The sequence below is a fragment of the Tinamus guttatus genome, unplaced genomic scaffold (genome assembly GCF_059628265.1).
Source record: "Tinamus guttatus ecotype Peru unplaced genomic scaffold, ASM5962826v1 Tinamus_guttatus_pri_ptg000535l, whole genome shotgun sequence".
Lineage (NCBI taxonomy): Eukaryota > Metazoa > Chordata > Aves > Tinamiformes > Tinamidae > Tinamus > Tinamus guttatus.
In genome coordinates, this window is record NW_028289069.1 from 463,406 (window position 1) to 490,902 (window position 27,497).

Here is a 27,497-nt window from a genome sequence, read left to right on the forward strand (position 1 = left end):
TGATGGTCTTTTTTTTTTTCTGAAATAAATGCAACCAACTTGACACGTGAGTACCACTTTCAAGATAGTTACTGAGATGCAAACAAAACTGACACTGTGATCTTCAACTTTCATTTCAGTTACTATTACATCTCTTCACAGTGTTCCACTTAACAAAAAATAATTAACTATTCAAAGTGTAACATACATTTGAATTTCAGCAATTAAGTTCTCAACAGACACTTCTCCAAATAAATGTATAGGACAGAACAATGCACACAACTTCAGAAAAAGATGCAAGTTTCAAACTCTTGTCACCTCAGGCCATAATTTCACGGAATACTTCATGAAGTTGCCAGATCTGCAGTCACAAGGCCATTCTTGCACCTGCCAAAACCTTGAGTTGGGGTGAAATGCAAGTGAATAAGAATACAGGTATTTTCTTAGGAGTTTACATGGACACAACACAATATTTGTTTTGTTCTCTTTTTCCTGACATCAGAGCTCTTGTTAGAGACCATTGAGCGACACAGTGTAACTACACAAGCCCAAAATCCAGATGGAAGTTGAGTAGATATTTGAGATCTCAAGAGATCACTCAGATACAGGCCTTTTTTTCTAGCTGTCCTGAAGAACTTCAGAAAAAAAACCAACACTGCTCAAGCAGGTCTTGCTTGTCTGTTGACTCATCAACTAACCCCTGCCAGATGTTGCTGGTGATATGCAGACTATGCAAGGCAAACATTTGATAACTTCACTAAGAATCACCCTGAGAACAATCTTCCCTCACATAAACGCGGTGAGCAGATGTTCCAGCAGCAAACATATTTTCAAAGTTTCACAGCAAGGGCTCTAAAAGGTATTAAGAAATTAGTTCAGGGCTATTTCTAATAAAAAAAGAGCGAGCTGGACATAACAGAGTACCTGACAAACCTGCCTTAGCCCATTTCTTACAGTGGTGATAATGGCAGACGGGCCTCTACAAAAAACAGCAAAAAACCAAAGCATACAATTTGATTGACAAGAACAGTATAAGCGCTCCTAAAAACCTCCCAAGACCATCCACCTAACTTACTGGCAGACCAAATCTAGTCCCAAGAATTAATTATGTCAACAAAATATTTATACAATTTGCAGACCGTGTCCTGTTACGAGCTCTACACGAAAGGGCAAAAAATCTTTGAGCTTGCCTCATTCTTAATGTTAAAAGGGGATTTGCTGAGCTATTCCAGCATAAAATTCAGGATAGGAAAAAAAAATCTTTTGGAGCATAGAGCTGCAGGGTACAAGAACCAAAAATAGATGAAATAATATAGTTTCATCATCATCTACTGAAGAATAATTAGAACATGGGTCAGAGAAAGAAAGGCTGCAGAACAGGGCTCTCCTTTGCAAGTTCTTCTGCTTCTAACTAACTAAAGACCACTGCAACAAAATCCAGCTTCTCAAATCACCCCTATATAACAGATAACTGTTAATGCACTTCATCCTGCATATATACACAACAGGCAGAAGCTAACTGTACTATTAGTGCATTTGCAAAAAAAAAAAAAAAAAAGAAAACAAAAAATGCCTTGAACTCTGAACATTTGGACAAATATTTGTTGGCAAAGAAACTGCTTTTTGTGAATATGAGCTGAGCGCTTTCACTGTTTAAAGACTTCAGGAATTCGTATGCCAGCCCCAGAGCCCTAAATACACAATAATTATTATCAATTAACACTGCTATAAGCTTTGCTGTGGCAAACACAAATGGATTCACTCTTTACCAAGCAAAGATGGCCCCATGCAGCATACAGGAGGAGAAAAGTATCAGTCGGAGGCACTTCGTGCAGTGCAAATCTGTCCTGCCAGCTTCACAAGTCACAGATGGACGGTTAATACTAAAAGGGCAGCTGAAAATTCAGTGGATATTTGGATCATTAGCACCCCAAATTAACGTAGAGCTTTGGAAATGAATATGAATCCTGAAACAGATTTGTCAAGAAAGCACGAGTTAGCTTTTTTTTTTTTCCCCCTTTGGTATAAGGGATTCTTCTTCCATGGATTCTTTTTGAAAAGGTGACATCATGAAGAATGTGCCCACCACTCTGGGCTACCACTGAGACATGGTCATCAAAACAGAATCTGCAGACAGGCACTACCCAGAAAAGAAAAAAAAAATCAGAAATTTGTCGTCTTTGACTACAATAACAGCTGAAATTTCTACTTTCAGCTCTGTGGGATTAAAACAGATGAGTGGAGGGTGCCCACACATTCAGAAGTATGGATTGAAACAAATTTACCATGAAATATGTGCATTTGCAGTGATATTTTCTGCTCAGGACAGCTAGAACATAGAGCAATTAAAGCAATAAGGGACTACGAACCATAGGACGTACTTAAGAGATGAATCTCTGATCCTCTCATTAGCTTAGTCTAAGTAGACAATTTTATTAACATATACCCTGTTCTAGTCAATCAGTTATGAAAGTTGCACCAGAAGTAATCGCAGGAACAGTTAAGACTGTGTATGGGCCTGTGTGTGTGTATGCGTGTGCATACATACATGCATATATATACGCACATATACACACATCTATCTATAATCACTACCTTATACTGTAAAATGTATTACATTACATGTATTAATTTATATTATATACACTGCAGAAATGTAAAGAGAATGATAGAACATCATTTAAGATTCTAAATCAGAGATAAAATAGACGTATATGCTCAAAATGTTAAAATATAGAGGGAAATAGGATGCTGTCCATAAAAATCATTTTTTCTTTTATATGCTTGTCAAGATCCAGGTTTGCTCTTTTATTCTTCTTTAAAAACAACCAAACACTAAAGTGCTAAGGCTAAGGTGGTGTGGAAGTTGCAGGGAATGCACGGTTGCCCTAGAGGTCATTTCAAGCAGTTAAGAGCAGAATGGAAGGCTTATTCCCTGCAACAAGTAGAAATATAGAGTTGCTTTCTCCTCAATCCAAAAAAAACAGATGAACTATTCCCAATTATTACTGTTGGTCAAGTGAACCTTGGCAATTATTACGGAGGAAATCATGTAATATCACCACAGCTTTACTTTTTATTTATATTTAATAATTATTTAACCTATTATTCCATTCTCCAGAACCTCTGTCATCCCCAAAAGACTATTATCAGAATTTGTGGTTTCATCCTGTGCTGATTTTGAAATACACATTTTAATTTCCTCATCCCCTTTTAACGAAGTCATCAGAAATAAGAACTCTAATATTCAAATTAAAGAAAATAAAGAATATTGTAATAGTGACAGTAGTGACTGTATAGGAGAAAACATCAGTTTCTGGTCTCTATCCTCTAAAGACTGAAAACGATCCCCTGATGTCTAAACTACATTAACCACGACCTTCATGCAGGATTTGAATGTAGTAAGGTCATTCTAGGAAAACTGCAGAGAAAGAAAGAAATATTCACAGGCTTCCAATTTTAATTAATACTTCCTGATGTAACAAGCATAAAGTACGATTAGTGTGCCTGGCCTATAGAACTTCATACTGCATTTTTATTATTGACAGTAGCTTTTACCAAGTTTTAAAGCCAAAATCATTAATTTAAACCCTTAAAATCTTGACACGATATGTTTACTACGAAGTCTTAAAAATAATTGGGTCATTATCATTAAAGCTCCTTAACTGATTCCAACTTAAAAGTGATTGGAATGGTTGTGATACAATGTATAAAATGAACATGTGTTTTTTAATCCAATTTTTAATGCTATGCGATCTAAACAACCAAGACATGAAGTCTGAACTCCTTTTACCAGAGGATTTTTTCAGTTTAATGGTATTCAGTTTCCCATTCTCTCCTTTGTCCCTCTCCCTTCAACCTCCCTGTTTAAATTATGTCCCACACGCAATGCCAAGAGCTGTGAAATCCCAATCACGCTACTGGGAGCCAGATCTCTTGCCACTGAGACCCCACTCAGAACTTCCTCATTTCATGTCTTTTTCAAAATAATTGTTAGCCTCAAAACAGAGGCAAATGAATCAACATACCAAATGAATCCAAACGAAGCAAACCAAAGATTGCTTCCATTTGCATCAGAAATGAAAGACCAGAGCCAGCTCTAGTCATACGTTCATCCCTTATTCCCATGCAACTTCTCTTGGCTGCTGATTTCCCCACTGTCAGCGTTTTCAAGTTACACAAGCTCCTAAGACTAAGGTTCACCCTGTTTTACTAGCCAGGCCGGATGAAAGCTAAAAAACCAGATACGGCTCTGTAACCTTATGTTTGCACAAAAATTTAAGCTGTGAGTTCTTCACAACAGAGGATGTCGCTCCTTCTCACCTCCAAGCTGTCTTTGGATAGTACTGTACTATTTATCAAAAACAAAACAAAAAACCCTCTTTTTCTGGAAAGTGAGCATAATAGATAAGATATTGCAGATCACTTCTTCCTTACTTACTCTTTTTAAATGGCAAAATCAGACTTCAGATGTTTATTATGGGTAGTAATAGAAGACTTTGCCCTAGATCAGGATCCTGCTGCACTTACATTGCACAGCTTTGGGGTATTTCTTAGTTTTTTTTTTTTTTCCCTCTTTCTCTAGAGACAACTTTAGAAAACAATCTATATAGATTTCATTCTGCTTGGGCTGCGTGATCACAGACTGTGTAATACAGTCAAATCAGATTTAGTAAATCAAATCTCTATCACTGCATCTACATAACTATATATATACCACAAAGAACTGCTTCGTTGCAGTTGTGGGTCAAAAACCCAAAAGACCATGACAATGCCTACCTGGATTATCAAATACTTGGTAACTTTGCGTATCAGAATCCCACAGTAAACACTCAGAAGTGCATACACAACTTGACATCTGCACTGTGTGTCTCTCTACTTTAAAAACACTGTGAACAGGCAACGATCCAAACCTAACTGGGCTACTGTCCAAGCCTGAGAGTCAGAAGTTTGGCAAAGGAAGTTATAGTAAGAAAAGAAAACAACCTGAGGGACATTGTGCCTTCGTTTAGGAGTAAATCTTTGCCTTTTTAAAAAATAAACCAGGTGACAAGGCAATGGTGATGGCATCAATTCCTAATAAAAGCATTTGACAAAAGTGGAATGTTCCTGATGTTCCTGATTTACTTAAAATTTAAACCTTCTCCATTGCTTATTTTACATTTCCTTTAATTTCTTTGATTGATTTCATTAAGATCTTTATTGAGACAGTCTAGTGTCAAACAAGCAACCTCATTAAGCTGCAGTAAGCATTTTAGTAATATTTACCTTTAAAAGGGTCCTGAAAGCTCCTTGCTTCATTCACTGGCCAGATTAATGACTGATGGTATTTGCTTTCTCCAACGCTTTCAAGCTTCATATTGAAGCAAGATGACTGTTATGCTGTATTGAGTTATCCCACTTTAGAGCACTAACCATGATCAGATAGCTTCTCTCCACACTTCATACACTCACCATGGTTTGGGAATTGAAGCATTGGGAATCTCACTGACTAGTGCAACCATAACAACTTCGCACGAGCTAGAGGCATCCCAGAGTGCTTGTTCCAGCAGGTCCTGCTTGAGATGGGCAATGTCTCTTTAAAGTGAAAAGGGGAGAAAAAAAACAGGTCGTTCCCCAAACCTCAAGCAATTTTTCCAGTTGATATCAGCTTTGATAAGGACAAACAGAATTGGGCTACATAGCCATCCCTCCAACACCAGAAAACATAGGCATCACTGGCTCCTCTCTGGGGACATGTCACGGCTCCTTTCCGGGGTTCCCAGCCTGAGGACATCAGCTCTAGACATAGTGAGTCCGAGAGTGAAACACCCCACAGAACTGGGGTACAGCATTGGACTAGGAGGGTATTTTACTTTACACCTAGGCCTCCATGTTAGGGCTTCCCTTTCTCCTTTCTCGTCTCTAAAAAGAAAATAAAATAAATTTCTATGTGATTTTTTTTTTTGTGCTCACAAAGGACAAAATGGTAACTTTACAACCACCAAGACCAAAACCATTTACCAACAAAGAAAAACAGTATCTCAGTGTACTCTGCCTTAACCTAGAAAAGCAACTTAGAGGTGAAATCATTCAGCCTTCAGTGCTTCTTGCTAAGACTGCAAATACTTCTAAGGTCATCAAAAAGCTATTATGACTAAAGACAATAACCAATTAGAAAAAAAAACAAATTTTCAGCCAACTTATTTCTTGAATACCCCAATGCTTCTTGTGATTAGAGGCCTCTACTGCTATTTTTTTAAAAAAAATCTTTTTAAAATAGTTAGCTCTGCCAAGCCCCTCTCTGTTTCATACATTTTTGATAAAATTCTCCTGCCAAAGCATCAAAACCATGCTGTGATAAAGGCCACCGGCAGAGGCATGTAAAATCTCAATAAGCTCATCAATAAAATGGACACTTAACTCCTATCCTAGTAGGAAATATACAAACTCTGATGCATGACTTTGTTCATGATTAAAGCAATGGGATCAATTTAGGGCTTGCAGGAGTGCAAGGGGAGGTGGTGAAGCATGTGCCATGCAATTTGCTGCTCACTCTCCCACTGTGTTAGAGCCACAGAATCACACAAAATCACAGAGTGGTTAAGGTTGGAAGGGACCTCTAGATATCATCTAGTCCAACCCCCGCCTGCTCCAGCAGGGACATCCAGAGCACATGGCACAGGGTGGCATCCAGGCGGGTTTTGAAGATCTCCAGAGAAGGAGACTCCACAGCCTCTCTGGGCAGCCTGTTCCAGGGCTCTGTCACCCTCACAGGAAAGAAGTTCTTCCTCACATGGAGATGGAACTTCTTGTGTTTTAATTGATACGCATCACTCCCTGCCCTGTCACTGGCCACCACCGAGAGGAGTTTGGCCCCATCTTCTTTACATGCACCCCTCAGGTACTTGTACATGTTGATCAGATCTCCTCTCAATCTTCTCTTCTCCAGGCTAAACAGGCCCAGCTCTCAGTCTTTCTGCAAATGATAGATGATCCAGTCCCTTAGCCATCTTTGTTGCTCTTTGCTGGACCCTCTCTAGAAGCTCCACATCTGTCTTGTACTGGGGACCTCAGCCAAAAAGATGTAGGGGTTCCCTAAATCTCCTTCACCAAACATAGATTATGAGAAAATTCATAATCAAATACAAAATACAATTAAAAAAAGTCAAAAATGACAAAGCCTAGTCCTCCTCCCACATTTCTTGATTCCTTCTCCACCTTTTATTCCTCCTCTTCTCTTTCAAAAGTTTCTCATTCCCCTTCTCTTCCATTTCCTTTCCTCAATTCACCTAAGCATTATTTGAATGAAGACGCTGGCAAAAGTAAAAATCAGTGGAGATGATCTAGAAACATCTGCAATTTTAACTGCTTCTCTCTACTAAATTGACTTTTGGAGGGAAACAATACTTACATATGTCCACCATAACCCAGTCTTTTGGGTGCTTATTTTCCAGACAAATAAATTATAGTCTTTATGTTCCCAGAATCACATTTAAATGATTATATTAGAAAAAGCGCCTACATATTCATTCCAACTTCAGCCGATGATGGGTTTACACTCTCCACAACCCTCTGTGTTTAGAAACACAAAGATAACAAGGGCTCGCCTACTCTGGATCCCTGCAAACTGCAGTTCTATTCATTGCTGAAATTGTTCCAGATCGAGGTGGATCTGGAAAAAGTAGGAAAAGGGAAAAAAAAAAAAAAAAAAGGGCAGAGTATTCCTTTGAGCTTTCACTCCCTCACTGCAGTATTTCCAAACATCTGTAATATATCCTTGCGTTCCTGCAAAACAAAAATATTTTGTTTGTTTTTATAGCTTTACTGCATACAACCTTTATCACTGCTTAGTATGGATATGCTGTGTGCCTTTGCTAATAGATATATAGCTCGTACTAGTTAGAAAACTGTCAGTGCCTGAATTCAAGCTGCAAAACTGATAGCTGCAGACCTATCTCCATCCTGTCAGTAGTCTCAAAGCTCAAAGGGGAAAAAAAAAGAAAAAAACAGATAAAAAGAACAGAAATAGACGGCATACCTGTTTCTGGTTAAACAAAGAAAATTGAATTTTTATCAGTTTGACAGTCACCTTTTACATAGCACTGTTTTGTCAAAAGCCACTAATGAAAGAACTTAGCGGCAGATAAAGGACATGTTGCTTTGGCTGAATTCATAGGTTTATCTAAAACATTTTACAGCAAGAATTATATTACATTCTTCCCAGAGCTCCCTGAAATAGGATTACAAAGCATGGAAATAGATGTCTTAAAATATATAGCTGTATTATTGCATATAAAGGAGCAGCTCCAATTAAAAATGATGTCTCAGAAGATTTGAGTTTTGCACATAGTCTCAGCAGAAGTTTAAATAAAATCACTCTCAGTAATCCATATTAATGCTGGCTGGCATCCTGAATGGATGCCCTAGGAAGGAATCAATGGCCTTTAGCAGTTTGTATGCTAATAAATAATCTGAGAATTAACACAGTCATCTCCTTAAATGGCCACACACTGCACATGCATGGGCATGACATTTTAGTCCACCAGTGGTCTTCTCCAGTACTGCTTTAGTGCTTTACAGAGGTGCTTAAGGCTGGGCTGCCTTAAGACTGTGAGTTGATTGCATAGAGCACTTGTGGAGGTGTGTATAAAGACGAAAAAGACAAGATTAGTTGCATGAAGCTGCAAGAGACCTGGAGACCTCATACAGTTTTGGACACCTGATAGTGCGTCTGGAAAAAACACCCTGCACATCACTGGTACTAGAAGAAAGCGAGAAATGGCTTTAAGGTTGAAAAGAAGTTCTGAATCAACACATGCATTAACAGCCTTTAACTATCCTCTGAGAAAGTGAAAAGAATGAGTTTGAAAAACAGGATGAAATTAGACTCACAGTAGCAGAGCAGAAGATGAAGCTCTCCACATAAAGCTGGAGATGCAAACTCCAGCAAATACCTCTCCTGTCAGCTGAGAACTTCAAGTTGAATAAATAACACACTAACTACATAATTTCTTTGCAGAAGGAAACCTGCGTGTCATCAACATGCTCACCAGATGGGATAACTAGGCTCAGACTGATCACTGAGCTTCCTTAAGAAAATATCCCAGAAACAGAAAAGGACTGAGTTAGTCTGTGTCACCTTACCAAACTGTTAAGGAATCCACAGTAATGCATCCTAACAGCTTTTTTTTTTCTTGGGGTGCACCTTCCAAGGGCTGGGATCGGTGGTCACAGGTTATTCTTAAGTGTTTCTTTTATTTTCTTTACCAAAAATAACACCAAGTTCAAGTTCACTTTTGGGAACTACTCAGCCATCTTTCTATTAAAATGTTGGAAGTACTTTTATATATGCATATATGCTAAGCTATTCTCTCTTAATTATCACTGAGGTTGGTTTGTCACAGAAAAACAATTTTGGGGAAGTCAAGACTTTGAGACAGCATAAAATGCAAATGCCATCATTTCACTTTCCATAAACGGAAGGCATGACACCCATTTGAATAATGCTGTTTTATCCAGAATTACAAAGGAAAATATAATCAAATAATCTTCTGTTTGAAAACAGGTTCATTAGTTCGGCATTACAAAGGCCTCCTGAGACACCATAGGCTCTCTGAAGCCAATGATAGCTTTCCTTCCTTCCTCCATCAAATTTATTCTTCTTTCCTGCACATGCGCCACAATGTTCAATCCCATACCGATGAATAATTACTTTTAGGTGAGGCTGCTCTACTCTTTTCCAGGTGTTTTCGTGTCATCTAATGCTTTTCCTTGCCTAATGAAGAATCATCCTGATTCTTCCATCCTGATGAAGAATCACTTTTAAATGAGGCTACTCTGATATTTTCATGTCATGTAATTCTTTTCCTTATCAATATAGCCCAAAGCAGAGAGGATTAGATGCTGTTCCATGCAGGTCAAGGCATGACCAAAGCACATACCATCACCATGAAGATGAGAGGCTCTGGAAAAAGTCCCCAGGCAGGAGATAGCGGCAACTCTTCAAGAGTCCCCCTGTTTCCGCAGATATTAGGGCTCCTTCAGCAAGCTGCAGTGAGTGGCACCTGCAGTACGGGGAGCCTGTGGCTGAGCAGTTTCAGGCGGTCATAAATTTAGATCATCCAGAAGCTCTTCATGAGCATGGCCAATGTATCTGTTACAGACCTCAACACAGATGTACAGCTCCACTTGAACAAACATTATCCTTGCATAAAGGTATCCATCTTGTTAGTTGAGACTTCTATGTAAGTTACTTCCACAAGGCAATCAGGCATGGAAGGCTAGTCCTTATTTTGACACAGCATGCACATTCAAATATAAATGCTCACTTAGGTTTGACTTTCATCAAGCTCTGGCTTTTACAAAGGATGTTTTTTTATCTCTTTTTTTAGGGGGGCAGGGGGAGGAGCATGAGCGGGAAGGGGTTGGGATATTAAAAGATGAAAAAAGTGACTTATGCCGAGGTTAGAATCAGAGCTGTCTGAGGAAATGTTACCTTTCCACTGCTCACAGAAAAACATACTCACACACATGGACATCACCACCTCCACACCCAGGAACCAATGCGTAAAAGGCAGCAAATCACAGCAGAAGCTGTGTCAATTTCAGTAAGTAACTTTGCTTTCAAACCCCCAGTTAAAAATGATTTTAACAGCTATTCAATCAGATCTCTGCTAATGAACTAATTTATGAATTTAAAAAAGAACTCCAATTTTCAATTAAAATAAAGCAAGGAAGTAAGGAAGGGAAAGAAAAAAACATAACAGCTCAAATCAGCTTGTCATTTATGTTGAGGTAAATCACCAGTAACTTCACTAAAACAAAAAGGATTACAAAAATGTATGAAATGACTCAACCCACATATCCAGTCTGAGTTTTTGTACTCATTTTTTACATCTTCCATGCTCCCATTACTGTACACTTTCTTTCTCTACAGCAGTGTTCCTACTCACTGAAAGATATCTTCCAACATACTTGTATCACACCTTGCAAAATCAGAATTCACTGACTAAAACTTCTAGAAGGTTTTTCTAACTTGAAGATAAACTTCCAGAAAAATGCATTAACACAGTTTAGCTACCACCTGTCAGGACCGTATGCTGCATTTGTGCAGAGCCACAGCCAAGCTATGACACCTGCAAGTCCCACCTGTTAGCCAAAATCCCTACAAGTCTGAATTTACAGAAAATCCACGGTTTGATAGAAAGAGTTTTAAAAAATTAACCTTAAAATTACTTTAACACTGACCTCTAGTGACAATAGGTGAGTATTTATCCTATTATGGAGCTGCCCATTTAGGAATGCTTCTTAGCAATACTTTAATTCCCAAGGTCTTTCTTGAAGCTCCAAATCCATGGCTACCCCTGCTTCAAAGAACAGGCACTAAAGATGAACCTCCAACTTGTATATATTACCTGTAATCATGAGTGAATTATAGGTGCAGCAGTCTGTGTACCCAAAGGACTACCATGCGTCCATATATCAGCCAGGTGCAAGGATTAGCATGCTTAGAAACAGTTGCTTTCCAGCAAGCCATCATGAAGCCCCAGCTCCCACTTCAACAAACCTCTTTCCTAAGATAAAAGATGGACTGCAGCTGCAAAAGGAAAATACATCCCTTGGCCAGATCTTCAGGGAATACAACCTAAGGACACCGGCATTCACTACGACCTGGATGCTTTGGCAGGAGGCCAGACCTCAAAGGGTTGGAAGGACCTTTGCAGCTAACCTGACAGCTGGGGGATTGTGAGTGTGCTTTATATCGCCTTAAACTATGGAGTTTGCACAGTCTGAATTTTGTAATCCATACATTTCATTTACACTATCATAACTTTGGGTAAGGGCGATTTTCAAGTACTGCCAGCTGTCCACTGGGAATACTGGCTCTGATATCAGTCTTCAAAATCAGATTACCAAAAAATCAGATTCTCCTGCTCAGGGACCCAAAACCTGCTTCAAGGACTGTGAAGGTTTCCAGACGGCTCCTGTGCGCAGCCACTCCATCACAGGCATGTTCATGAAAAATGACTTCCAGCGCAGAGTTTTTGCCAGGTGACTGCACAGCCAGTAGCACAGCAAGGGGCTCGGAAATGCTCGGACAAATCCCTGCTTCTCTGAGTCCTGGGGGCACTTCAGCAGCTGACAGGATCCGGCAAAGAGTGACCAGCAGGCAAGAAGAAAGATGCAACTTGTTTAAATACTCAGATCAAAACACAGTCTGCATTTGGCTTCCATGTTGAGGCTGTATGCTAGGCTATCAGATTTTCTTAGGTATTTCAGCTCTTTGGGTGGACATACAGGTATAATTACAAGCAAATATACATGGAAAGACAGAAAGCACAAGAGAGGCTAAATAGCGGATGCAGAGCTAACCTGGAAGTGGCCATAACTGGTGCCTAGCCTAGGCCTCAGCGTCAGCAGGAGCGGGACCTCCAGACAGTCATTCACATGCTGGGGGTGGCCAAGCTGCCATCTAATCTGCTCATTATCGATACGTCAGGACAACGAGCTGCCAAGGCAGGAAAATAATTAGCTCTCCAGTGTGGGGCAGCACGTTTCTCCAGTGCAGTGACATAACAAATAACTCCATAAACTGGTGTGATTTATTTGCTTATTAGGCCTCTATTTAATTAACCCTTCAGCTGATCCTTTTCAACATGCAAGAACTACAGCTGCAGAGCCCCTTTAGACCTATCAAAGCAATGTCAGAAAGCAAGGAGAGCTACTGCACACTCAATCTATGGGTGACCTATCTTTCTTCAAGTTATATTTAAATAAAGTTTGATAGAATAAAACCAGAACATGCCAAAAGGCATCCTCATTATCTCTTCTGTCATCTATATGTACCAAAGAACTTGAAAGCATTATTTTAGACAGTACTGCTGTGTCCCAGCACACCCCAAAAAGCAATGGGTATGTGGAAAAAGGATTCCTCCTGTATTTTTTTTTTATTAAATACATTTATTTTTGCCTTAACAAGAACATATGCACACTTCAAATATTTATTTGGCTGAGCTCAAGACAAAATAATCTTTTTTTTTTCTGGGATATATTTTAAAAAGAGACAGTTCAAAATGGAAATTGTAAGATCTGGACAATAAGAAATATGATGTTAATGTTTTGCTGAAGCAAAAGAAGAAACTCCTATATGCAAGTTTCTTCCAGACTCTGCAGCATGCGGGTTGATATTCTTCAAGTATTTTCACTGTAGCCAGATTAAAGCCAATATTTTATTCCTTTTATCAAAGATCTGGTCTTTCTTTAATCCCAGAAAAATGTGTATTGGTACTAGCTTCTGCAATATGTTACACAGGTTAATTATAGGGTGTATTAAAAAACTTTATAGAAAGCCTTTGGGTTTGCTTTCATTTCCCCTTGATGAATGTAGGGAAGCTTTTAATTGGTATTATTCTTCCACTGTCCTTCCCCTACTTCCTCTAATAAAACCCTTTATCATATGGGTTTTAATTCACCTGCCATCCAAACTAGAGACCTGTTTTTTTCTCATGGGAGAGTATTTGGATGCACTTGGAGTTTTTTTGCTCTTCTCTGTACTTCTGCAACCTGCTGTTGCTGAGGCTCAGCAACCGTACAACATCATACAAATCAGGAGGGAGGAACCAGCCTTTCTATAATAGCGTACTTCTAATAAATGCAAACCTATCTTAATGAGGCATGACAGATGTTTACATATAGCATTTCACAGTGATATTTAACCAAAACTGCTTGGCAGAATTCTTTACAAGACGTCATCAAAATACCCAAGCGATCTCTTTCACTGCCAGATACAAGGTTATGCTGAATTTCATTAACCGTTCTGTTGGCTTGGTGCTTGGTTTCGTATCATTTAACTGTTGTTACTCTCTGTTGCTATTCTATCTTTAATGCATACATACCTCTCCCAAAACTGCCAAATTTAAGCATTGACTTCCATTTTGGAGTCAAAAGTCAGCCAGCAACCAGCAAAACGCTGCAGGTGTGGGAGGAAATAGAGAACAGGGCTCTAGGGGAGAAATGTGTCGACTATCCCTAAGGCTGTTAGGGAAGCTGGATTTACATGTGGAGCTTTTAATCGTTCTGAACTTGCTCCCATCCAAGGACCACTTGTGCAGAAAAGGGCAGACAGAGCTCTGGAGTCAGCAGAAAAATGGAACATTTGGAAGAAAGTGATTTTTTTTTTCCGTAGGAAGTCATTCCTCTAATGAAAATTTAAACAGCACCAGTGTAGGCAGCAAGAAAACACTAGAGAGTTTTCCAAGATGAAAACGGCGATCATACTTTTTGGTTGTCTGTCATCTTTGGAACACTAATCATTTTGATAACTAGGTAACTATGCTGAGGAAGGTAAGGAATTATTTAAAAAAATGTTACTTTTTTCTTTTTAAATCACAGCTGTACAGCCGAACACGCTCCAGGAAGCAAAACCGCATGGGTAATTACTCTCATGGAAGTGATCCAAAGGTTCACAAAGTGAAGGCTGCTCAGGCTGCTTCCACCTAAGCAGCAAGGTCTGCAATTAGGAAAGCATTTGTGCTCTCCAGCTGAGAAGGGTGTTTGCCCTGCTGGGCAAGAGTAATCACTGGGGTCTTAATTCAGGACTCTAACCTCGCAAGCTGCACGGGGGTTCCCCAGTTCTGTAATTGGAAATGGCAAGACATTACTTGCAGAGAAAACAACAAGAAAAGCATTGCAATTTTACAAATATTAATCAAAATACTAGTGACTTTTGGCTGCTTCTCTAAGGCCCTGTTCCTGCTTAATCCTTTTCCAGAAAGACACATAGACATACAAGTCAGGCCCTGATCCAGTTAATGGCAGGAAAGGAGGCTGCAAATATATCACTTCTATCTCTACTAGTCAGACTTGTACTTCTTCTATTACTTGTTTTGGTATCACACTGGAAGAGCCCAATCATTGCTATAGCTTCTCTGTCCAAACAGGATTATGTGCTGAAAATAAAACTAACAGCTCCCATGGACAGTTACTTTGCTCAGCTAATGTCAAGCAATGCATTAAGCTCTGGTAACTAGAGCTGGAGCAAGAGACAGTTTCAGGATTGATAAGACTATAATTTAATCAAGTAGAAGTGTTCTACTGATATACAATTTTATTCCATGGATCTACCATAAGATGCACACAGATATTTCATACCTTGGAATCATGCGCTGCTCCTAAACCTTTCACACAATTTCAATTGGTCACATACACAAAATCCGGACTCCCAATAGCAAAAGAAGGGAGCAGTTAATGCTGGGAATGCTTTCTCTGGTGAACAGCATAAAAAGCAACACTAGCTGCTGGAGAAGAGTCAAATCCCTTAATATTCATTTTCTGAACTTTCTTCCAACAGCAAAGCAAGAGTACTGGAGGCAGTGTGTGGAGAGAAGTTCAATGTGAACTCATTTATATAAACTGCAGTCCAAATTTTAGCAAATACTTTTTTTCTTAAATTTTTTTTTCACAGAAGAAACCAATTACTTAATTCAGAAGAATACAGGCTAGCCACTTCCCTGGAAAGCAAGCAAAGCCCCAGATGGGTTTCCCTGTAAAATATGCAGTAACCGAGGAAGAATCAAGCAACAGTGCAGTTTATTGCAATACCAGGTGTATATTAGCATAAAGGTGCTTTCCTGTCTGAACCCGAAGCAGCTCACAGGACCACATGGTACAACCAATATGTGAAATGTCTTTGACAAGCAGCAAAAGATAATTTGACCTTGGGTTTTTTTTGTTGTTGTTGTTATTTTTTTGGTAACATGAAAATTGTCAGAAAATTTATTCATTCTCCTGCACTTTGTTTTTCACACTCCCCTGGGTCTGGTGCTGCTATCCCTCTCTTTGGGGCACATTATCATCTCCTTTTGCTTCAAGCTACAGTGGAGGGAGGGGATTTCTCCCCCCATGCCCCATGCAGATGCTACAGGGGGGAGCAGCACAGCAGCATTTAGCCTTGATATACAATCTAAACCCACAGTATCAGGAAAGAGGAAAAAAAAAATGAGTGCAGAGGAAAAACTTCCCAGGCTCGTTCAAATAACCATTAATGAGAAAATACAGCAAAGTGAATGCTGGAAAGTCTATAGGATACACTGCTTTGATATGTTAAGGTGCTCTTCTATATTTGACATCCTCCTAGCTAAGCACAAAGCCACTACTTTAAATATTAAACACTAGTTTAATCATTCTGGTATCCTTTTGTGTCCAAGCACACTCACAAGATGATGTTATATCCTCAGGGACAGATGCTTCTGCCTTTTGACAGCAGAACCCACCCGCTCCCTTAAACAAAAATACTGCAATCTCTTGGCTTAGAAGAAAAATAAATAATGTTTTTTTGTCCCAGTAACAGATTTAGTGCCATGATGTCCATACAATTTTGCCATGTCTTCAGACAGATCCTTCTCATCCCTCTGAAAGCTCTCTGTCATTAGATAATCATAAAGCCAACACAACATAAGTACTAAGGAAATACCCTTAGAGCGAATAAAAAACACATAGAGCTGCCAAGGCAGTTGAGCATGAAAAGACCAGGTCACCCTTGATCTCGTATATGTGTGCATGCATGCCTGCTCATCTGTGTAAGTTTGAAATAGCAGGGCCTAGGTATTTTGGGGACAAACGTTTTACTCAACCTACTTGGGGTTGGTAAGCTATGTACATTAAATCAGGTTCTGACCTAAGGAGGAAAAAAAAAATTGCTGCAAAACAAAATGAAAAAAGCTGCCAAACAAAATGGCTCTGATTTCTGCCCTGGAAACATATGTACCTTGTTTAGCCACCAGCTTTCCTCGAGTAAACAACTAATGAGACACAGGAGAGAGGAGATGGAGTAGGATTAAAGTGGTTCCTTGAAATAAGACGGCGAAGATTGAACTTGTTCTCTATTTCATCAACAACAAACCAATAACAAAAATTACTATTAAGAGTAATTTATCAACTATCAGATTTGGAAACTGCTTTAAATGTCCATTGTCTAGCTGCTGGCCAAAATGGTCAAGTCTGATATTTCTTTGTTTTCAGGAAGGAGCTGTCAAAATATCTCCTATAGCTTTTCACCTACCTGCAAAGTCACTAGGTAATTTTAATCACATACAGCTGTTTATGCAACTTTAATGGTGTTTTTCCTACTGAAACATTAATATTTCCTGGTTAAGAGTCTGCTGGTATAAATCATTTTAAGAAGTACAGCCAATTAAAGCAGAAAGTTTGTGCACATTTTGCTAAGTGGTTCTTGAACCTAAAATCATGAAACAAATACTGACCTCCTTACGTATTTACATGCCTCAACTGCGGAACAGAATGAGCAAATCATGCTGGTACACACAATATGGGTGGCACTGGGATTAGTCTGAAATGCTGGCTTGGTCAGTAGTGGGTTTTTTTTTTTTTTTCTTAATTTAATTGAATTTAAATCTCAGACCGATGAGGTTCCTGATGTTTGCAGAAGCCCTGCCTCAATCTCTACCAGGACGGCATTGCAATACAGCCTCCATTGCCGAGACCAAGCCATACACAGTTGAGGGAATTAATTTTATTTAAACATATTGCAGCAGGACATCCCATTTTAGAGTTCAGATGCTCCAAGGTGCTTGAACAACGCTGAAGCCATTGATTTAATTTAACCCTCCTACAAAGTCCTGCTACCTGCCAGAGCACGCTCAATTCCACTGCCTTCTTGGAGACATCGTGCTTCAAGCAAACCACTGCTCAGCTGCATATGCCTATTAGAGCTCTTATACTCAAAATAGAAGTGGAACAGACAACCAAGGTAATTTAATTTACTGAGATAATTCACTCTCAGTATTGACACCCCCCCCAAATGAATCAGTAGTGACAAATGCTCAACCTTTTTCTAATGAAAAAGGTGCGCTACGCTTGTTATCTTTACTCTTCCCTCACTGCTCTGCACAGCACTAATGTTTGTACCTGATTCTGAGCTTATTATTTATTTGATTCTGAGCTATTAGTATGTAAAGCATGAAGGAGAACAGGACAGGGCTCCTCTTACTTAATTAGGCTCTCCGAAGGCATATTCAGCTTTTTTGGAGGTTCTTCCTTGCTGTCAATAACCTAAAAGACAAGGCTCAACTTTTAAACCCACAGAATAAAGTCCCTCTCCCATTCCCTTCTGCCTCCAGTTTGCTCCCTTGCAGGGCGTATACGCAAGAAAACAAAATAAGCTCCCGCAGCAGTAGTGACTTGAGATACAAAAAGCAGACAGCTCCCCGTGACCAAACTTCCCTCCATATGAGCTTGCACTTTGGACACCTTTTGTAGGCCACTTTTCAGAACACACACTTCTTTAAAGTGTTCCCTGTCCACAAAGTGGAAAATAACACCTTTTCTTGAAATCAGTGATCCACAGCTATAATATCTCAGCTCTTTCCTGCTAGACAGGATGGGATTCAGAAGATTATTGCGTTCAGCACATCACTCTGCAGCAAGCTTTCCGCTCACTTGTTCTTACTATGCTCAAAATGAGAAGTGTGCACCTACACATGCGCACACTTGCCTGAGTCCGTCCCTTCGAGTGGCTGCCACCACTTTTATGGAATCAAGTTAAATAGGTCAATTCTCCCTCCCTGCACTAGATTTCCTGCACAGTTTTTAATCCAGCATCTGAATGTGGTGCTACTAGTGATGGATGTAGCTCTGACTTGGTTCATCTCACTTGCAAACTTTCAACAGGTTCCCCCCACAACGTTGACTACCTTTTCCACCATCTGATTTTGTGGTTAAGCTTCACATACACATCCTTAACTCTTTTGGTTTAGTAACCACTGGTGTCATTCACTGCTCTGATCAACCTTGAAGCATGGTATTAATGATCGCTTCCCCAACTCACATTTGTTCCAGTAGGCTTGAACAGGAAAAGGCGAGGCAGGCAAGGTCTCCCTGCTGTATAGGTTTTTGCTCCAATCTAATTGAAAATATTCACCAATTCACTAAAACCCTTTGCAAAAGGTACATGTCCCATGCTTTAAAAAAAATCTCCAAAACCAAATAGCTTAGTATTTTTTAAATTGGTTCCCTGGATTGCTTGGGAAGGTATTTGTGTTACTGCATCAAAGCAGCTGAACGAGAAAAGCCAACCCTTTTTTGAACTATCGTGTTTTTTGTTGTTCTCGTTAGTGGCTTTATTTTCTTGTCTAAAAGCTAACAAGGAAAACCACTCTTGGTTCTCTGACATGCCCAGAAGTGACAGGACAGCTCACTGCAAACAGCCAGCTCTGGTCACCTTGCCTGGAAATTGGGTCAGTGATGCCAGCATGCCCAAGTAAGATGCAATTAATATTGGAGAATCAGATGCTGAGGACGCTTGCCTTGCAGGGAGACCTCAAGGAATTCAGCTTTTGTGCACTGAGAAGCAGCAGCCCGGTGGAAACTAAAGCAGGTTTGAGCCTGATTTTTGAAACGGTTCCCATCTCTGGAAAATAAGTTGAGGACTGTGTGTGAGCAGCCCAGTGAGCTCAACTCCCAAACCTGCCTGTTGCAGCAACCACCCCTAAATGCCTCAAAAAAGGCCACACCTCATCTCCAAATGCAGAGAGCCTTTAAGCAGTACATTCAAGAACCAATTCCTCCAGGGTCCTAACAACCAATTAAGGCATGGGAAGCAATTACTTTTATATCCATACAAATGAAACTCCTCCAATGCAATTAACTAGCCCTTATCATCTACTATTGAATTTGTGGAAAGCATATGCTGTACATTCTCTCCTCCCCTCGCTTTGCCACAATTTTCATCAGTTTGTTTTAGCTAATGTAATGGACCTACCAATTCTAGGAAAATAATAAATGGTTGAAAATTATCTGAATAATTTTAAATGTCTTTTTTTTCCATTTTAAGTATAATTCCATGTGAGATTTTGCAGCTTTCATTTATATTAATAAATTATAATTTCTTCTTTATAAGTGATGAGCTAGTGTGTCATGTAATTTTTTCTTCTAAATAGACCAAGACTTTGATCTAATGCAAGGCCTTGCTGGGAGTACAGAGACTTTCTGTCTAATTTAGTTACGAAAAATATTCAATTAAACTGGGGAGTTCAATTCATTAAGTTATGAAAATTAAATGAGCTCAATAAGGTACATTTGATTTGCCTCAGGAAAAAAAATTAAAAAATAATAAAAAAAAAGAGAAGAATCTCTGAGCAGTCACTTACCATTTTTGCAGATGGGACAGCACTGATCGGGTTCATAGACTGGATCCACACACTCAGTCTGGGGACAAGCTGACACTGTGCACAGCACTTCACCATTGGCTTCACAGCGGCATTTCTCACACGGAGAAACCTGAAACGCAAATTCATCAGCTTTTAGTTCCTCCACTCTTCTAAACCACACAGTTTCTAGCTTCCCATCTGCACTGTCTTTCCTTTATTTCTTCTTATTTCCCCGTGCCTTTATAAAACAAGTGCGCTTTTTTTTTTTCTGGTTTGAATAATGAGGAAAATGAAGCTGCCCTGCAAAATTAGAGCATTGCAGCAGAATAAATCACAGTTTCTGCTCTGAATCTGCGTCCCACATGCAAACCTTAAAGGGATGCTGGAAACAAGTCTGATATGTCTGGAAAAAGTTCCCGTGAATTTAGCTATTTTTGTAAGTTAGCAGTATTTTTTTTTGTAATTGTTTGAAACTTTTCTGAAAAGAATTTGAAATTTAAAGAACAAGGATGAAGCAACAAGAGCAGGGCCATGCTTTCTATTCTACTGAGATTTTTTTGAAAGTTCAGAAAAGCTCTGCAGCACAGGAAAGCCATGACAACTACTTAACCAATGGCCTCCAATAAAATTAGCTCAAAAGAAAACAGAGACATGGCCCCATTTAGGATTAAAAGAACTGGTAAAGGTCTGTGTTTGCTTCCTGTCCATTTCTACCTGTCCTCTTCGGTGCTCAAGCTTAGGCCCTGTATGCTGCACTTCTGGTGGCTTTGCACCACACAAGGAGATGGGAAGCAAAGGGACTAACGATGGGTCAACGCAGTATTGTAAAACTCATTGTCAAGCTCCAAAACCACACCGGCATCCATGCTCAGAGCGGAAGAAGAAAGCATGGTTTAATCTTATTACTAGCAATTTTCTAAATTTATAAACTGTACAGATTCTGGTTTTGGAATAACCATTTATTTCATGGACCTGTTAGCATTCCAGATTCCAGGTAATGCCAGGCAAGTCATCTTCTGTATTTCTCCAGCAGCATAAGCAGAGTAACATCTAATCCAGAAAAATTTCTTCACAGAGAAGAATCAGACTTCTTAACTTTCAGGCCATCTGGTTCTTCTCCCTATCTCCTAGACAGTCTTGCACATTATTTCCTTGCATCCATAGAATCATAATGGTTGGAAAAGACCTTCAAAATCATCCAGTCCAACTATAAGCCCATCACCCCCATGTCTGCTAAACCATGTCCCTAAGTGCCTCACCTACATGTTTCTGCTTGCTTGTCTCTCACATGCTCCTTGCTTCCCAAGCCCAAAAGTGCCACTGCTTGCGCTCTGCAATCTCCAGCCACTTGCTTGCCTGGGTTTGCTGCTTCTCTTCTAGCACTCTCCCCTGCTAATACTCTCATATATCTCCTTCTCCTGCCACCCCGTCTGCTCAGAAAGCCTAAACAGGGTCCTTGCTGTGCTACGCTCTGCTTTCAGAATTCCTTTGCTAGCTAGTCCCTTCCAGATTTCTCTTCTTTTACTCTCTCCCCAGAATATGAATATCCTATACTTGGATAAAATACTACAGAGTAGGTGCACAGTCCAATACTGCAGATCTTTGTGACAGGCTTTGGGACTACTACTTTGTCTTGTAATTAATTACGAGGTGCCACATTCACTTGTAGAGCAGTAGTCACAGTGGACAGGGAGATTTCTGACCCAATTTTCACAGTCAAGAGGCTCAGATATTGCAGATAACCACGAAAGCTGCATGAGAAATTTTGAGTGCTTGAGGAAATTGGAGCCCCTAACTATCTGCAAATCACTACTAAGAACCCTTTCCTCTGGACCTGTATTTACAAACAATAATACTGAATCATGAAAAGGTGCTCTTTTGATTTTGTCTGCTTTTTAAAGAATCCAACTTGATCAATGAGGCCCTACTAGACCTCATCCCAAGGATCAGGCTCAACAAGGCTAATTATTGCTTTCATTTCATTTTAGTTCTTGCTGAAATGTTTTTTCATTTGAAAAAAAAAATGCAATAACATGCCCAGTAAGTACAAAAGAAATTTCCTCTCCTACAGCTCCACTTAGTGACTTTACAGCTCAGTACTAAAAGGAATGCAAAAACTATAATATCTAATGATAATCGGGAAAGAAGGCAGCACATAGATGCTGGGAATGACACCACTCATCTGTAATACTTAAACGTATTCTAATTAAGTAAGTAAGTAGCTTGTTTACTAGAATTACAAATTTCACAAAAGCCTAAAATCCTTAGAGCAAGAAGCCTTTAAAAATAAAGACAAATAAAAATAAATAAAAGCATGGAAAGTCCTGAGACAGGTGAGAAAAAATGCTCTCCTCTGTCTCAGAGGGCTGCGTTGGTTGTAGGAAGAGCTGCCCGCAGTCCCCTGCCGTTCCTTCAATCCAAGGAACATGGTTTAGTGAAGAGCTACACCTGGCCTGACCACCTCACACATTAGCCCATGGGAAATGCGTGGGAAAGCTACTGACCACCTTAGCACATGCCATGACCAGAGAGCAGATTCTGTTCCCCCAAAATTTCCACTTCTCCACTTCTTTTCTCCAGTTTTACAATGCAGCTTTCCACATTTGAGAGAGCAGCTCTTGTGGCTTACTGCAAGTTGATGGGATAACATGCACAACACACCGATGTGAGTGATGGCAGTAGATGGTAGTAGATCGTAGTAGAATCAAGTAAGCTTTGTATGTAGTTATTTTTATAAAGCTATATTCATGAAGTGAACCACAGCAGTTGCTAAAATAGTACCAGTGTCAACCTTTATCTGTGTATTTCTGGACTAAATGATAACACATTGCTTTTAATAGATCTTCAAGCTGCAACAGAAACTGTACAGAAACAGAAAACACCACTTTTTTCCTCATCTTAATAGTACCTCAACACTTGATGGCATAATCATCACTAACGGGATGATAAGGTAGTGCACAAATAACAGCAGTTAAATAGATCAGAATGAAAAGACACCTCTGCTGTTTCATTTCATCTCCTCTGCTCCTGAAGACCGGTTGATGTGATGAACATCCCACAGGTTCATTTGTGGAACAACTGTACCACTCACATTTGACAGAGCCAGGAAGGACTGGAAAGCCTAAGACCTGTCAACCTCTCTCTAAATCCAAATGATACAATGGCTCTGTACAACCCCAGGCGTCTATGTTTGAAGTTATTAATTCCGGGACAGTGGTAGTTCTGCCTACACAAATACTGAGCAAGGACAAGGAGAGGCACTGAAGCCTCAAGTATCCATCAGGCAGCCTTAAAATCTGCTAAAAAGGGTGTGCAAATGGCAAAACCACAACTTCTTTAGAATTGCTTAGAGGGCAGTTTATCAGCAGATGTATAAGTGTTTCGTTGTGGAGCTGCAGATGTAGGAAAAAACGAAACACACAAATGTTAAACAGGTAGATTTCCCACTAGTGACGCATGAAAAACAGCTATAGCTTGGTTTAGCCAACAACTAGTATCACCTGTCAAAAATAAAATGCAACAAGTAATTTAGAGTGGTTGAAGATCTGGTGCAATTTTAGCTTTCTGTTCCTACTTTAGACATGGCAAACATTAATTTAAAAATAAAAAAATCCATGAACAAAAAACCTGAAAGCTTATACAATCTATATTGGATTTCTCAAGGCTTGAAAAAAGATCACATTAAAAAAAAAAAAAGTCATAATCCTAACCTTATTTGCTATGGCACTGGAATTTCTAGCAATATTATCTTTCAACTTTCACCTGTCAGGTGCATGTGCACAAGATTAAGCTGACAAGAAACAAACCTCTATAAGAGAAGAGTGAAGCCTCGTCACAACAGCTTAAGAAAATTTCATCCTTCCTCTCACATCTATGGTTTGTTTGCTTGTTTTTCCCCCAATCAACATGTGCGTGTTGTTTTAAAAAGGAAAAACACACGCACGTGCATGCGCACACACATGCGCATGTGCAGGCTGCAGGAAGAACTACAAGTTGAAGACAAAACACATCAAACCTCCCATTCCCTGGCAAAGCCAGCATCTGAGTTAGCACTTGGTCTGGTTAAGGGCATATTTTGGCATACCAAGCTTATAAAAGCAAAACCCTAAACTTGCATGTACACGTAACAGTTTGTTCAGCTAATTTCACCCGAATAAAACCAGATCGCTACCCACTTATAATTCTTGCCCTGACCTTAATCAAGAGGCAGCATATTAACAAACTCCATGAGACTGCCAGCCTTAAACTTGCAAGCAGCCTTGGAAAGAGCGTGTAGTTATTTGCATTTGCGATTGCTCCTGCTCCGTAGCGATGCGACGCCACCTGCGCGTGACTTTGCCTGGCATTCCCACTGATTGCAGTGGTCCGGGGCTGCCACCCGACGAGCACGAGCAAAGCAGAGGCGATTCCGTAGCGCAGCCGAAGCCGCAATTCCCAAGGGCAGCTGAAGCCGCGATGCCTCTGCATATGCTGTGCATAGGCTTCGGTAGCAAAGTTTTAAAGACTTCTTACTGCATGCATGGTTTCCAGGGCTGATTTCCACATACACAAGTGAACACTTGGAACCTGCTCACAGATCTGGGCTCCAGTAAGAGACTTAAAGGGGAAAAGGCACAGCAAGCAACGACAAAACCTGGCCCCAACTCCCAAACTTTTCAGTGCACCATGCTGTGCAAGCTGCGTTTTCAATGATAATGACTTTGCACGATGGTGCTAAAAAAGACCCAATTTGAAGAGGAATTCTCTAAAGAAAAGCTGTAGAATATTTAAAGTATCACTGTAATCCAGAATGCAAACTATGCTCTTACTAAAAGCAAGGCCCATAAGAGAGAAAATATTACGTAATTTTGACAGCCCAGTTGTTTAAAGAGCCAAAAGGAAAAAAGCAGAAATGAGTTGCAGGAAAAAGGTGCTCGCACTGACAAATTGCTAGGAATAGAAAACCAGCCCTCCCAACACTACTTGATCTATGCAAGGTAGAAGTCACATGGTTAATGAAAGGCAAAATAAGGTAATAAATGTGGCACGGGGAATTCCCCTTACATCCCCATCAACAGCAAGCAGCATCACTGTGAGTTACATCTTTCACTGCAAATACCAGAGGACTTAATAAAGACCAGCCCCCTCCCGTCTTAAATATTAAAGTATCACTGAGCAAGAAAGGTCGTGTTGAAGGGAAATATTTTACAGCAGTGCAGATGTAGTATTAATGCAAAAAAAAAAAAAAAAAAAGGGTGAGGGGAAGCCCTGAAAGATGGAGAAAGCATTTCAGGGCTATAACATGGCTCTGTACGGCAGGATGACCTGAGGAAGGGCTTAGTCCCCCCACTCCTTACCATGAATTCCTCCAGGGTCTGGTAGGTTTTCCCGCGGAAGTCGCAGTAGTTCTTCCTCTCCTTGCACTGAGGGCAGCACTGCGTGGTGTCCACGTGGACACAGCGTGGGTGCAGCCGGGGGCACTCGGGCTGCATGCACAGCGGCCCCTCTTCTGTGCACAGGCAGGGGCAGGCCGAGGGCCCCGGCGCGAACTTCTCGCCGATGGCGTACACGAAGCCGCTCTCGTCCACGCAGCCTTTGCCGCGGTAGTCGGGGTACGCGTACTCCTCCGGCGGCTCGGGGGTCACACTGGCCACGGCCTCGGGCAGCGCGGCCTCTTCAGCCGCCCGCGGCTCCTCAGAGGCATCATCGACCCGCGGCTCCTGCGCTTGCAGGTTCGCCAGCTTGCTGCTGGTTCCCTGGCTATTCCAAGCCTGCTTTTGCTTAGTCCAAGACTCCTTGTTGGAGGAGCTCCTGCTTCCTTTGCTCTTCCAGTCTCTGGTGCCCTCCTCCCTGCCGCTCCTGCCGATCTCGTTCATCTTCCCAGCGCCTGCCTGACCGTCCCTCGTAGACGCGTGATCCCTCTTTTCCTGGCTGGCTTTTATCTCCTGCTTGTCTTGAGCCTTGGCCAGCTTCTGCACAGGGATGGTGGAGCTACAGAGGGCAACCATGAGGCAGCAGGTCACGAGGAGAGAACTGGAGAGGGCTCCAATTGCCATTGCAGTGGAACTGGGCATCGCCTACCGCATCCCACAGGGGACAGTGTGCTCACATGGGAGGCGATGGCCGCACGGCGCCCGCGTCCTGCCAAGAGAGCGATTAGGCACACTTCAGCCCGGGCTCGGCTCCCCCCTGCTCGCCCGCGCCGGCGCGGCATCCCAAACCGTGCGGGACCTGCCTCCGGAGTTGATGCAGGAGGCAAGCAGCAGCCTTGTGCTGCATCCCTCCTCCTTCACCTCCTCCTCCCTGCTCTCTGAAGCCTTATAAATAGCAGGGCTCTGGCTACCGACCCCGGCTTCTTCAGCTCCTCTGTCAATGCGCTGCGCGCAACTCCGGGGAGTTTGGCTTTGCAACAGCAGGTGAATGCAAAGAAAATCCCAACGGTTGGGCGCTGTTATTCTTTCCAAGCGGCGCCACGTGAGCAGGACGCACGCCGAATTAAATGCAGCTCCCTAAGCCACAGCAGGGTGCAGAGCCGGAATCAAACAGTCCAAGCCCCCTCGCTGCCTGCACACACGAGAGTTTTCCTTAACCTCCTATCCATTCCGAAGCGTCTTTTCTTTCCATACCTGCGGGCGAGCACGTTTCTTCCCAAATCCAAGCGCTAGCAGCGCATCAAAGCGCGCAGGGCGAGCCTCCGGCTCCGCACCAGCGCCCGAGCAAGCGGCCCCCCGCGCCGCCCCGCCGCGTTTTAAAGCCGAAGCGGAGCCCGTAGGAGTTTCCGCGGCAGCGGCTTGCTCAGCCCCGGCCGCTCACTTGACACCGCGGCAAAACGCGCCGCCCCGCGCACGCTCCCGCGGCGAGTAAGGGCGCCCCAGCCCCCCGGCACCTCCGCGGAGAGAGGCGAGTGGCTGCTCCAAGCCCTCGGAGCGTCCCTGCCTCCTTCCCTCTCTCCCTCTCCGCTTCCCGGTCCTGCCCGCGGCCGCAGCGGGACCCGCGCCCCCCGACGGCGGCTGCAGCCCCGGCGCCGCCTGCCCGAACTTTCCGGCGGGCCGGGCCGCGCCGCGCCGCCCTCACCGCCTCCTCAGCACGTGTGCGCGGGGGCCCAGACCCCCACACACAGCTCGGGGCCGGCTCCCTCCTACCTGCGCCGGAGCCGCCTCAGCGCCGGCGGCGGTTCGGGCAGGGGCGCGCTCCCATGGCGGGGCTGCGGGCGGCAGCGCCTTGCTGCCCTTCGTCCTCCCCCTCCTCTTCCTCCTCCTGCTGCTGCTTCTGCCGCGGGGCCCTGCTCGGCCCCTAGCCCGAGCCGCGGCCGCCCCCCGTCCTCACGCGGCCGCGCAGCGCCCGCCCCCGCCACGGGGGAGCGGGCAGCGCCCAAAGAGCCCGAGCCGTAAC

The 27,497-nt window shown here is 41.9% G+C and overlaps 1 protein-coding gene across 1 annotated transcript in view; it reads right to left on the reverse strand.

Moving 5' to 3' along the window:
• VWC2 (von Willebrand factor C domain containing 2) overlaps positions 1-26,373 on the reverse strand; it is a 43,399-nt gene extending 17,026 nt beyond the window's left edge. Inside the window, exons 1-2 of the mRNA XM_010220897.2 lie at positions 25,463-26,373; positions 20,127-20,256 (exon numbers count right to left, since the gene is read on the reverse strand). Coding sequence (XP_010219199.2) covers positions 20,127-20,256; positions 25,463-26,179 — 847 coding nt within the window. The 5' untranslated portion in view covers positions 26,180-26,373. The remainder of the gene's footprint in view (positions 1-20,126; positions 20,257-25,462) is intronic.
• Positions 26,374-27,497: the final 1,124 nt, after the last annotated feature.